The 13,552-nt window shown below is 47.6% G+C and overlaps 1 protein-coding gene across 5 annotated transcripts in view; it reads right to left on the bottom strand.

Annotated features, from left to right (window-relative positions):
• CDC14A (cell division cycle 14A) overlaps positions 1–13,552 on the bottom strand; it is a 118,153-nt gene that overhangs the window by 63,547 nt on the left and 41,054 nt on the right. For all 5 annotated transcript variants that reach the window (XM_045203788.3, XM_045203789.2, XM_045203787.3 and 2 more), the window contains one exon: positions 595–674. In XM_045203788.3, coding sequence (XP_045059723.1) covers positions 595–674 — 80 coding nt within the window. The remainder of the gene's footprint in view (positions 1–594; positions 675–13,552) is intronic.

Here is a 13,552-nt window from a genome sequence, read left to right as displayed (position 1 = left end):
TTCCCGTCTACTTTTTAAACAACCTCAAGTTTGCCCAAAGTTTTAGGAGATCTTCTTCAGGTGATACTTACAACACCTTCTTTCCCAACAGTGTAATGAAAAGACAGCCTTCCTTCCTCAGGATGAAAGCTAGATGTGTGGGCTAACTGGGGGACTTGGGGCTCCTGCCGAGCGTCTGCTTCTGGGAAGACACTCAGAGGGTCTTCTTCTACATCCCCAGCCCCTGACATTATGTCAGAGCCCAGCTACAGCTCGGAAGATGAGGGAACGAATGGACGAATCAATTACCAGAAACTAACAAATTCTGACATGGTTATTAGCTCCTAAGTCAGGCACCCCTTGCGCTTCAACTGTAGAGGGAGAGAGAGAGGATTCAAGGGAGAAATTAATTCCTAAAAAGAGAAAGCTGTTTTACTCTGACTGGATAGGGAGGGGGGGCAAAAAAAAACTCTGCAAAAAAGGAAATAAAAAAACTACCATCTCATTTCACTCCACAGGACATAAAACAATGAAAAAACACAGTAACCCCACTCTAAAGTAGCACGCCATCTGGCCGGGAGCTGCAGCCCACGGCCCTCGAGCAGCCGGCTGTACCTGAATGGAAGGTAGGGGGGGTTGGAGCCAGACAGGAGAGCTCGGTAGGCTTCTTCTGGTGTCTTCTTCAAATAGATGACCTGTGGTAGATAAATAGCAACACTTAGAACACCACCAAAGAATGACACGAGGCTAAATGACTCACCAAATTTGCTTGTCACCTCTTCCTCTCTGAGGGGCAACAGTCAAGGGGATAAATGAGCATCTTTAATGACAGCTGCCCAAATCTCCCTCCCAGCCCTTGGCCTAAGGATGGGTGAGAGCTTCGAGATGTAAGGCAGACACACAGAGCTGCGTTCTGTGTGTTCACAGGCTGCCCCCAGGGCTGCGTTCCAGGCACAGACACAGGTACCCCGGGAGGGCCTTCCCGTCCGGGGGGCAGGACAGCTGCACCTCCACAGTGGCCCTGCATGCTCACCAAAGACCAATGTGGGCCTGCCACCCTGCCCTTCACAGACGGCCCGCCGCGAGGCAACGCAGGGCCTGGCAAGCGCTGGAACACATCTGTCTCAGGGTGGGCACAACCCCCAAGGGATGCCTCCCGTGTTCTCCATATTCGCTGAGGACCGCCCGGCTGCTCTCTGAACGCTCAATCAAATCACAAGGAAACGGGTGCAAATGCACACAGCAGAGAGCACCGCCAAACAGATGGGCTTGGCTCTCGACAGCAAGGAGACTCGAATCCTCGGGGTCCAGCGCACTAATCCTAAAGGAGTCGGCAGAAAGGGGCCCACCACGCCAGCCCACAGCTTCCATGTGATTAGCACGCTGGCTCATGGGCTGTTTTGGGGCCTGGCACCCCTCAATAGAATATATGTTCTTGTGGGGCAAAGACAGCGATTCACAAAGATAAACAGTCCATGGTAAGTGTTGAGAAGGAAGCAAACAGCATCCTGAAATGAGAGTCGGAAGGGGCTGCTTGAGGTTTGGAGTCCAGGAGGGTCTCCTTGAGACATGGGGTTAAGATGTGCAAGGACAGAGCCGTGGTCCAGGCAGGAAAGAGCTTAGCGACTTGGACCGATGGCAGGTCCCTGTCACTAGGGTAGGGCAGGGGGAGCCAGTTAGCTGCCCACAGTGATGAACAGCAGCAACGGTGGGAGACTCTGCTTTCATTGCAAGTGCAACTTCATGCTTAATTCTGACCTAGGCCATTGGTCCTTTTCCTTTCGAGTCTGAATCAAATGTGACTCCTAGAACCACCTCCTCCAGGACTTCTCAGCATTACTTCCCTCTCAGGTCCCAACCATGGAACCACGCTTGTTTCAGCGGCAAGAATGGCAGAGACCAGTCCTTACAAGTCAGGGCTTTCCTCTCTGTCTTCAGTTCCTCTGAACTTCAAGCTATTCCACTAGCAATGCATTACACATATTTAGTGATTAATAACTTCAGGACTAGAAAACACCTCAATTCTGAATTCTCTAAAGAAAGAAAACTAAATGAAATATGTGAAAAATACGTCTGCCTTGCCTACAACCGCTCCACCTTTGTTTGACAAGTAAACATGAAGGGCTGATAAAGGAAACGCCAACCAAGGCGAATGTCATAGGAAGCAGGAACAGCCCAGAAAATGAAACCACCGCGAAAGGAGGATCTCAACGTGAGGCCCAGACTCAGCAGATGCAGCCTTCTATCTCAAGCTGCAGCTCAAATAATTCCCCGAGATCCGTTTACACCAACCCTAGCTGTGAAAATCATTTTTAGTGCCCAACATTAAAACAGGATTTTGTTGTGCCCCAATGGGCAGGTTACATAACATAAGAGCAGCTGGTGGTAACACAGTCATATGTCAGGCCTACAGATGTGTAGTCCTGGGAAGCTGGCGGCACCTGCTACAGGGACAGCTGCCTGAAGAAAGCTTCTGTGCTTGGAATGGATAATTAAAGCTTACGCCACAAAGTCTGCAAAGCAAAAAGACACTTCCCACCTCGGGAACAACACACTGACACCCGTGTTTGGGGAGGTGGGCGGCCGCCCACGTGAAATGCCGCTTCCCAGGGGCTCCCCCCAGGGTTCTGCTCCTGCTCTTACCTGCATGACTGAGCACGCATGACCCGTGTTCTCACACTGTAAGAGGAGAGCCTTTGTTTTTATTTTTATCCCGGTGCTAAATGATTCATAAGTGCAAAGTGAAACCCCACAGAAGCCATGCAGATTCCAGGAAGACTCCAGGGGCAGCTGAGTGCAACGACCTTTCACAACCTGAGGACAGGTGCGTGGGCGAAGGTTGGGGACATGCCCCCATAAATGAGGACACGGCTGAGTGCATGCACACCGGGGTCATCGAAGACCAGACTCCACGTGTTCAGGAGAAAATGCGTCATGGAGTCTTAGGCCAGATCTTCTCAGATCTGCCTGCTACTGAAAAGAGGAAGAGACGGGGCCGACTAGGCCTGGTGGAAGCGTGGAAGGAAAGCCACATTGAAGCCTCACTGTGGTGGAATGTGCAGCTCAGGAAGGTGAGGGACCTTCCAGGCCGCCTTGCTGCTCTGGGAGGGTGTCAGAATCCCGACACATATGTGACTCCGAAGCCACAGAAATTCCCCATGTCACGTCAGCTTGAAGATTCGGAGACAATGGAAGTGCTAAACCTGGAAATAAAGAACCCCACTCTTCCAAACCCCTATATACCACACCTGACTTTCAAAATTAGGTGACTTCCAACTGTTGACAGCAATTGTGTCTAAGAAATAGGGCTGTGGGGGAGGGGGGACCAGGGGAGGAAGGAGGAGTCTCCTCTTCCTCTTTCCATTTCCACCATCCCCACATTCCTTGCATTTTGTACAAATGCCTATTAATTTGTTTTTTACATGTGCAGGAACTAAATCCGTTATGAAATGTTAAATGTGTACTCTTTCTAAACAAAATCGATATTTACTTAATACTCAAAAATTTGTTACCAGATATTCTAATATTTCGAAGAACATTTTCTCAAGAACTTCATTTCAAAGCATCTTTTAAATATCCTGATTTTCCTTTTCTGCTTCTCAGGGGAACAAAGTTGTAATATGCTGTCTTCCCTCGTCCAAGATTAGCATCTATAACCCCAAATGGGAAGAATCTTCCCAGGCTCGTCACTGAGCGACGCAACCACGGCCCTTTGCACTGGGCTTGGTGGTGCCACGCCAACTGATCCCCGCGGCAGCGAGCATCCGCATCCCGTTCATCAACTTCTCGTCCGCAGGGAGTCCTAGAAACCTGCTCAAAACAATAGCATTTGACATACACTTTCATATGAGTAACTGACTCGGAGTCAAGCAAGGGCCCAAATAACTGTTAAAGAGCCAGCATCCTAATATATATATGTTATATATTATGACACACAATATATATGCTATGAGGGTTTCATTTAATAACATAATAAAATTACGGTACTACAAGCTAACCAGCTAGCAGAACGTATTGTTCACCCTTAGCCAAGGTTTCCCCCACTGAATTCACCATCCATCAGCTCCCACTTCGGCCACATGCAGCACCATCTACTGCCATTTCTCTTTGAATAGGCAATCTCTTTCAACTTAATGTATTCATTCTAAAGTGTTTTATATCACTGCAATCACTGGGCAACCAGCATCACTTGCCATAGTGTCCACACATAAGTGAGTGTTAAATTACATAACTCTTAAAAATGTAGAAATGTTTGCGCTTGCCAGACACGGTGAAGCGATGTAACAGATACCAAGTGTGGACTGGTTTTACAGACAGCAGACCGAGCTGGTAAACTAAATACACTCTTCTTAGAATTAATGGGCAAGTTCTTTTAAATCAAATCCTCCTCAGAAAGCCCAGCCAGGTGGCCAGCCCTTCCCCAGGGTAAGGCGCCAGCCTACCTTTCCAGTAAGTTTGCCATTGTGCCTTAAATAAACCCCAGCCACTAGCCTGGACGCCTCGCCGTTCCCTACACGTGCTTCACACCTTCTGGCACCTGAGGGTTTTTCTGGACCTCTCTCCACACCGTTATCTCCACCTATGAAAATCCTCCCTACTTCATTAGCCCAAACCCAAGCATTGCCCCCACAATGCCTTTCCTCTCTAGCTCAGAAACCCCTCCCCTCAGTCCACAGACTCGATTCGAGGAGTGACCATGACCATGAAAATGACAATTAAAAAAAATAGGGACATAGCACGCACCAGGTGCCAGGCACTATTCTAAGCACTTTACATAATCTGGCTCTTACGTCCTCAGGGCCGCCCTGAGTTTCCATTATTCTCCCCATTTCCGTCCGACACACGAAATGCTCAAGTCGGTAGCTCAAGGTCACATGGAGTCGGGCAGCTTCCTGTGGGCCCTGTACAGCCCTGCTGGGATTATTTTCCTTCACACTCAAGCAGCAAGCTCCTGGAGGGCAGCGACCAAGGTTTGCAAACCCCTGTGCACCTCCCAAGGCCTCCAGTCAGAGAAATGCTCGGGACACAGAGGCATCGTGAGTGACTGCGGACACTTGCAAGGGACTGAGTGTGCGCCCAATTCCGTTTCATTATTTTTAAATCCTGTCCCAACCCTAGTGGAAATGCCCAAGGGAGCTAATGAAATCAACTTCCTGAGCCAGCTGTCTGAGAGCATCACTGGGCCCACTCAATTCTTCCATGATGTGCTGAAAGGGAGTAAGGAAGAGATCTGCATCCTCTGATAGAGAGTATTTCCAGTGCAGGCGCGTGGCTGACCCAGACTCTCACTCTCCCACCAGGACAGCACTCTGCCACTCCCATCCCCTGCTTCAGAGGCAGGATGCTGGCGGTGGAGCAAACGTCCCCAAAGATGAGTGTGCATGTACTTAACAAGGACACAGGGAAGGTCTGCAACCTCGACAGGGAGCTTACATTCAGTGCCAGCAAGGTCTCCTCCGGGGGCTGGAGAAAGGATGGGCCATGAAGGACCAGAAGGGACCTGAGCCTTCCTGGCACCCTGGCAGTGTTAGAGGGCCACCTCCCCCCTCCCTTGGGACCACCGCTCTATGTCACTCTGGCAGGCCAGCCCTCTTTGGCGACCTGGTGAGACCAGGCTCCTCCTCACGTTCTCAAAGCTGCCTGCCCTTCTTGCAACTCTTCCCTGGTCTGTCGTCATGTGTTTCTGTGGCTATTACAGTCAGTTTGCCTGGCTAGGCCGCAAGTCTGAGCACAGGACTCTGCACTGTGCCCAGGGCATAGCACATCCCCCAAAACATGACAGCTGTGTGATCAGGAAGTGGACAGAAGGACAGCATCATGTGTGACGAGCATGACAGGGGCCACCTATCTGTAGGGGACACTGGAGGCCACAGCCAAGCTGCCCGGGTTCAAGTCCAGCCTCCTCCTTTTACGTATGGGCTGAATGACATCAACTCTCTGCTCCCACTTCCTTACTATGAAGAGGGGATGATAACTCTAACCAGCTCCTAAGACTGTTGGGGAGATTAAAATAGTTAACAAGACATGTAAAATGCTCAGACTTGTATCCAGCACATTACTCTTCTACAGCCAGGGACCACGGAAAGGAGATAAACTTGGGTCCCCAAATATTTTGGCCTCCTTGTCTCCCCCTGTGTGGTTGTGAGTTTGGACCCACAATTGTCGGTATTTCTGACACCTTAGCCCTCAAAACTGGCTGTGTATACAAACGTCAAAACACGAGGTGGTAGACATCCCTGTGCTTGCCACCTGCCAACACCATGACACACGGACCGTCATGGAGCTCAGCCTTCTCGTTGTATTTTTTTTAATGGATTTTTAGGGAGAGAGAGGAAGTGGGGGCGAGAGAGAGGGAGAGAGGGGAACATCGACCTGTTGTTCCACCTCTCCACGCATTCTCTGGCACCCTTCTTTTTATTTATTTTTCACTTGATTTTTTTTACATTCATTTTTATTGTGTTTTTTCCATTTCCATTTGTCCCTCCCATACCCTCTTCCTCCCACCCCTTCCTCCTACCCTTCTTGTTTTAAAGTATGGATGTCAACCCTACTGTCAGCTCTGCCTCTTCAAACAGCCTCCTGAGTTGCGTGGTGCCTGAGCCTCAACAACTGTAAAACCCAGGCTCGGGCCCATTTGTCAAATTGATTGTCCAGATAGCAGAAGATCTGGGAGGAGGCCCACGTCTCTCTCCCACAAAGTGCCTGTAACAGGAAGACAGCTGATGCTATGCCCATTTTTCCTTATGTGAACTTCTCGTGAACAAACGAGTAAGATGACCTGGCTGGTCTGCCTTCAGCAGAGGAGAGGAGAGCAATAGCCAGGCCTGCAAACAATGAACCACAGAGGCCCGTGGAATGACCGTCTATAAAAAAACACTATGAGGTAAGAAACTCCGCCAAGAATTAAAACAAAACACTTTAAAGTCTCTTTCACGGCTCCCCAGACTTCGGTTCTCAGACTTCTTAAATGTCAGGGCACTTAATTTATAAACCGCTTTCTCCTGAGGACAGCATTACGTCTCCATTGTCATACACAAGCCCCAACAAAATGTTTAATTTTATTATTTTTAATGACGTTTTTCCTCTTAATCATTCCCTCCCATTATAACCAGTGACTGAGAAAAAAAATGTCCGTATTCAACTTAAAAGCTTTAAAAAAAAAAAAAAAAAAGGCAAACAATTTCCAAGTGCGCATTTCTTCAAATGACTCTACTTTTTGTTCTAATCGCTCGTGGAGATAAAATAAATGGGCAGTGCTGAACAATCACTTACAACTCGGAGAGCTAAGTAAGATAACAAACCAGAAATGCAACTGCATGTTGAAAACAGCCTGGATTTTATTCGGTCTATTTTAAACCGCTTGTGCTAAACAGCCTCATTAATTAAAATAGAACAAGAATGAATGTATCCTGTCTCCAGTAGTCTTTAACTCACTGTAAGAGAAGGCAAGTCATTCTTCCTGTTCTTCAAGTCTATTATAAATCACAGATCACCAGGCTTGCAAAGTCTACAATGCCTCTGCTTAGTAAATATGGAGCCCACACTAATTACAGAGGAGGGCGGACCTGAAGCCAGCTCTCTATCTCCCTGGCTTATTTCTGCCCTAAAAAACTTAACAGTCACCTGGCATCCCTAGAAAAACAAGGTCTGGAAGTGGCTGTTTTTGGCTGAGGTGACGTTTGCTCCACAATACTCTCAGGTGACATCTCTTTCCACGTTAACGTGAACTCGGGACTGGATATACAGTGGACAGGGTTCTGTGTGTGGGAGAGTTGGTTTAGGACAGAAGTGCTCTCTCCACCACTCCCATGGGCGGAATTGCGGCCAAGCCCGTGGGAGCCCTCGGACGCCCCCACGTAGGAGACCTGCAGGCAGCCTCAGCCATGGGTGTGTCCCTGTCTAATTTGATGGGGACCGGCCTTCCCATCATCAGCCTGAAGAAAGCTCCTCCAGAGCTGACAGCTACCACCAGGACGGGCACACATCACTTGCTAGCAGGGTCTCCGTGACACAGGCTTGTCCTGGCTGAACAGAGCGCAGGTTCCAACACAGACGCTGCTGAGCTGGGTGCATCTCACTGAACCAGCCCAGCCCCTTCCAAAGGACTGAGCCCGTGTCCCCCACACACAGAGTCTAAAAGGGCCCCGTGAATGGGGAAAAGGAGAAATATGTGATTCTGAGAAAACCTGAGTCCCTAGTCTCACAGACGCGGAGTCCAAGGCTGTCGCACTGCCATGAGCAGGTAGACACGTGTCACCATCAGAAAGCAGACTCCAGACAAAACACAAAACCGGACTCCCTCCAGAACACACTGGAATACTACGTACTCTCGGACGGCATGGTTTCGGCTACAAACCCCTTTCAAACCCCTCTCAGTAAGCTGAGTTTCACTGCTTACTTCCAGTTATAGTAGGAGTTTTATTGTAGAAAACCTTTCAAATTAAGAAAGAAAAGTGGGGAAAAAAGAAGAGAGTGTGTTCTTTAAACCAAGGACTGAATTTGATCAAGCTTAGAAAGCAAAGAACCTTCATTTATGATAAGCTTCACTTATGATAAAGATGTAGATGATATAACCACTATAATAGGCCAAGAATCAGTGTTTAAATCTGCTTAACACCTGCGACCAATTATAGACAGTCCTTAACTTGCAAATTAATCATGTTCCAAAAGCTTATTTGTACAGGCTAACATTTAGATCTCTGAAATAATTTCCCAAAGGTAAAAGCAGATAGTTGTTAGTTTCCTAGAGTCCAAAAATGATCCTGCGTTCCACATTGTCATATACTTAATATAAAATGTAGTAGGAAACATTTCAGAAAAACTAAAATAAAGTAATTAAACAAGTGTGTTTGTTCCTTAAATTATCTTCCCTCACGAAGTGGATAAAGGGGGTCAAGTTTATGATCACTAAAGGAGACTAGACTTGGGGCGGTGGGCACAGCACAACATACAGGTGATGGTTACAGAATTCTACACTTGAAACTTATAGAATGTTACTTACCTATGTCACCCCAATTAATCCGAGAAAAGAAAAGAGGCACAACCCCACCCCCACCTTCCAAACAAAACGATCTTCCCTTAATGTTAATGCTCAAGGAAAGGCTAGATTAATAAACATGAGTTGGGCCCTGGCTGCTGTGGCTCAGTGGATTGAGCGCGGGCCTACGAATCAAATGGTTGCCAGTTCGATTCCCAGTCAGGACACATGTCTGGGTTGTGGGCCAGGTCCCCTGTAGGGGACACATTGAGAGGCAACCACACATTGATGTTTCTCTCCCTCCCTTTCTCCCTCCCTTCCCCTCTCTCTAAAAATAAATAAATAAAATCTTTAACAAAAAACACGAGTTGGGTGGAAGAAGATTTGACTTTGGGTAGTGAACACACGATACAATATACAGATGATGTGTTACAGAATTGTTCGCCTGAAACCTATATAACTATATTAACCAATGTCACCCCAACAAATTTAACTTTTTTAAAAGATATAATTGAACATGTTGATAATGCCTCTAAAATGAACCCTGACTTAGTTCAAATGTTTGGACTGATACTTTCTGGTGTCTCTATCCGCTTCAAAATGCACTGCTTTCCTCAGTACCTGGCGTTATGTTTGGACTGGTTCCACATCAAAGGCATGGTGGGGGCAGGGGGCGGGGGAGGCTCAGGACAAATGTGAGAGGAGCGAAGTTTTCCTGATGTAACCAGAGGGAAATAATTGGAAAGAACAGTAAAGGAGGAAAATCAAAAACGGTCTGGAGTGACCCAGGAGGAAGACCTCCAAACTCGCCCAGGGAGGACCCCAAGTGCATGGACCACAGTGAGACCAAGGTGTGGCTCGCGTCCCATGGACTTGGGACAACTCGTGGCCTATCCACATCTCCCGGGGCAGAGGGAGGGGGGGCAGACAATCCAATCCATTGTATTCTTCTTACTAACTAGAGCATGTACCTAAGGGACCAAAAAAAAAAAGGGGGGGGGGCCATCTTATTCTTTTCAAACTGAAGAAGTTTGTAGGTGAGATGCTATCCAAATTCTAAGACAAAGCTTGGGAACAAAAATCTCGGATCCTGAGTCTCCTAGTAGCTTGCAGGCTACTAGTCTTTGAGTGGACTGAAGAAGAGAACACCAACAATGAACACTCAAACAAGGAACTGGTTGTTCTCTTCGAGTATTTACAAAGAATCGTTGCCTAGAGAAAGCAGGAGAAACAGGAGCTGCATGCATCAGCCCGCTGTTTGCAGAAAGGATTCCGCAGCCATTGTGCACTAGCCCCACCTGCTCACAGCTGGCCCACAGGCCTGAAGTGCCCTTCAAGAACACAATAGAATTCACCGTCTTCGGTGTCTATTCCTTTGTTAAGCAGTAACCATGTTCCCCAAGTAGTTTCCTGATGTCACACACAGTAGAACTGAAACAAGTGAAAGCGACTTCCACTTAAGTAGAAGCGACTTAGATGCAACCCACAGAGGTCCTGCACGCAGACCCACACTGTATGTGATGGACGGGAAGTCCATCCGCCTGCCCTGGGGCCGCTGGGAATTCCCCTCAGACTTCCAGGGCACGCGCAAAAAGTACATTCCTCTCAATTCCGTGTATCAATAACACCAGTGGACACAAGCTTTTTCACACAGAAAGTAAATGTCTAACACAATTCAAAAACTGTGTAAGCGGCTATAAACAGTGTGTCACACTTAACTATATATATAGTACTGAATACAGTGTGTGTGTGTGTGTGTGTGTGTGTGCACGCAAATCTGAGGGTTTATTTACAGCACAGAGGAAGCTTGTTATCTGGATGCCAAAAGGAAAGTTTAAAAAAAAATCCTGAAAAGATGTATTCAGTTAAACTTGAGAAACAACCCTTCCACAAATGAAAAGCAAACAGCTAGTTTTCCTAGCCCACAGCTACACTGAAAAAAGATAGTATCACTCTACCCATCTGCAGAAGACCAAGAGAATTTCCTAATTCACAGAGTTTGGAATGAAAACTGCTGTATGGGTTTAGGGAGCCTGACTTGTTTCAAAGGCACCGAAAGTACAAGCAGACGAGGATAAGGGCCCGTCTGGCCCATGTGCAGGCAATTACCACAAAAGCCTTCTTGCCCATGAAGCCATAAAAGGAAGGAACTGGAAACCAGAAGTCGCCTGCCCGGCCAGGTGCCCCTCCCCATCTATGGGCAGAAGCTACCCTGAGACCCGCCAAAGCCACCCCAGCGGCTCAGAGAGCACTGGCAGCGGACGCCCGCTTCGTCACTGTCTTCACAAACGTTTAAGGTAAAATGCCTTTGTAACTTTGAACCAACACTTTACGTGGTAATTTTCCTATAATTTTCAATAACCGTTGTCTAACCTGTAGTTTGGCCATGGCGTTTTCAAGCAGTCTGACACTGACAATTGACAGATGAATTACGAGTTGGAGAGTAAGGAAGCTCGTGTGCCTGCTCCAAACAATGAAAACAAAACAAACTCAGGGTCAGTTGCTCTGGTTTACCATTTTCCAATGGTTGAAACACGGACACACGAACCACTTTTAAAAAATACTGTTCTGACTCTGAATTTTCTACACATTCAGTAGCCCACTCAGGGTGAACAATCAACAGGTCCACTGCCAGCAGTTCCAATTAACCCTCTTTGTATTCAGGAATACGGAAATACTTATTAATACGGCATTTTAATAAGGAACAGAGCTTAAGGTACATAAACTTCCTAATTTCTTATAGAAACTTGGACTGATGGGTATGATTTGTAGGGCTCTATATCTATTGGTACAATTAGACACAGAAAACTTTTTTTTAAAAGAAGAAGACTGATAGTCACTTTTCAACTTTTAATGATCCAAACACAGGAAACAAATTTAAATAAGAAACTATTCAAAAAGTTAATAAACCTGTCAATAAAACTACAGGAATAATAAACCTCATTAATAATAAAAAATGATTAGTAAAACAATGAGATATCACCAATTAAATGTTGTCTGTTTATTTTCCACAGTGCTGGGTAGAGCTCCCCTGAGCTAAGTGACTATTTACTGGACTAATGAATGCCTGAGTACACATCTCACAAATGAGTTCATCTGGCTTAGATATCATCCCTTAAAATGCAAATAACATACAAGGAAGGGTGGGGGATGGGGAGAACTCACACTTGGCACCTTCCAGTGAACTACCCTGAGTGACCCCATCTGAGGGCCACTGAGCCACGCAGGCTTTAAGTGTGAAAAGGAGTGGAAAGGAACAAAGACAAGCAAACAAAAAGGGGGGAACAGCCTTCAGTTCTCCAGGGGAAGACAATGGCTAAAAAAACATTTTGGAGGCCAAAGGCCACCCAAGCTCCCTGCCCAGAGCTGCCAGTCAGACACTGCAAAGCATGACCTCTCCCTCAGCCTCACCACAGCTGGTAGGCAGGGTGTCATTATCTCTGTTTTAGGGTAAAACCAAACAAAACAGGAGTTCAGATGAGTTAAACAACCTGCTCAAAACATACAACTAAGCAGAGGGTTTTAGGTCGAGCCTACGGTTCTGCTCAAGTCATGCGTCCCCCGCCCCCCACACCACCTGTGACACCAGGTGGGGAGCAGCGTCCTCAATATTAGCAGCAGACTCAGAGGCAGAATGGAGCTACCAGGGCCTCCCGTGTAGTCTACAGTATGTACAGCAGCCGTACTGAGAAAGTCTGCAAACCTTCGCCTTGTCCCCCGAATGCAGACGTGGCACCTGGCTCGGGCCAGGCCCAGCCCACCCAGAATCAGACCTCTGATTCGGCAATGTGGACTTAAGGCTGAACAAATGGGTCGAGGAAAGTCCTATGTGTTTACCACCTCTGTTTAAGCAGCCTCCACCTATCTGAAAAAAGTCCTAATTCTTGAACTCGGAACTTAATTTTTCAAGCCAAACCAACGCATTTCAGGTAACTGCTGCTCAAACACAGTATTTTCCCCCCTTCAGTCCTCATGGCCTGGTCCAAACGCTCCTTGGCCTCTTCATCACAGTTCTGTGAACTGCACACAACACGGCCACGAGGGAGGGTTTCGTCTTTAAGCACACGGCAAGGACCTACTTAATTCCTGCTTGTGAGTTTCTGAAACCATCCAGTTCAACCCGCTCTGGGAGTGTCTGGGAGGCCGTGAAGACCGGAACCCTCACTGTAAAACAGCACAAAGTACTGTCCTGAGTACTGTCCCTGCGGAGCTGTTCTCTCCTTAACCTGTGAGCCCTCCGTCTCACGGAGCGTGTGCCCCAGCTCAGCGATGAGAGACAGTCATGGGTAGGGGCTTCCCCGAAACGTGCCCGTCATCTGCTCGATGTCACTGACTGCCGACCGATGGTCAGTTGCTGCAGCAGCCCCCCTCCCCATGCGGCCCCCCCACAGAGAAGCGATGGTGGGTTTCCTGCTGAGCAGGCTGTCCTCTATTTTACCTCCCTTTTACCCTCAGCACAGCTCGGAGATAAGGAAACAGACACACAAAAGCTTCAGTGACACAAAAACTTAGGACCCAACAGAGGCACCGCACACTCGAAGCCCTGACTCTGTAGGCGCGTGTTTGCCACAGGACGTCACACTCAAAAGCAAGGTC

Source organism: Desmodus rotundus, chromosome 12, assembly GCF_022682495.2.
Source record: "Desmodus rotundus isolate HL8 chromosome 12, HLdesRot8A.1, whole genome shotgun sequence".
Classification (NCBI taxonomy): Eukaryota; Metazoa; Chordata; class Mammalia; order Chiroptera; family Phyllostomidae; genus Desmodus; species Desmodus rotundus.
The sequence above is the reverse complement of the archived record's forward strand: the minus strand, read 5'-3'. Positions and strand labels throughout refer to the sequence as shown.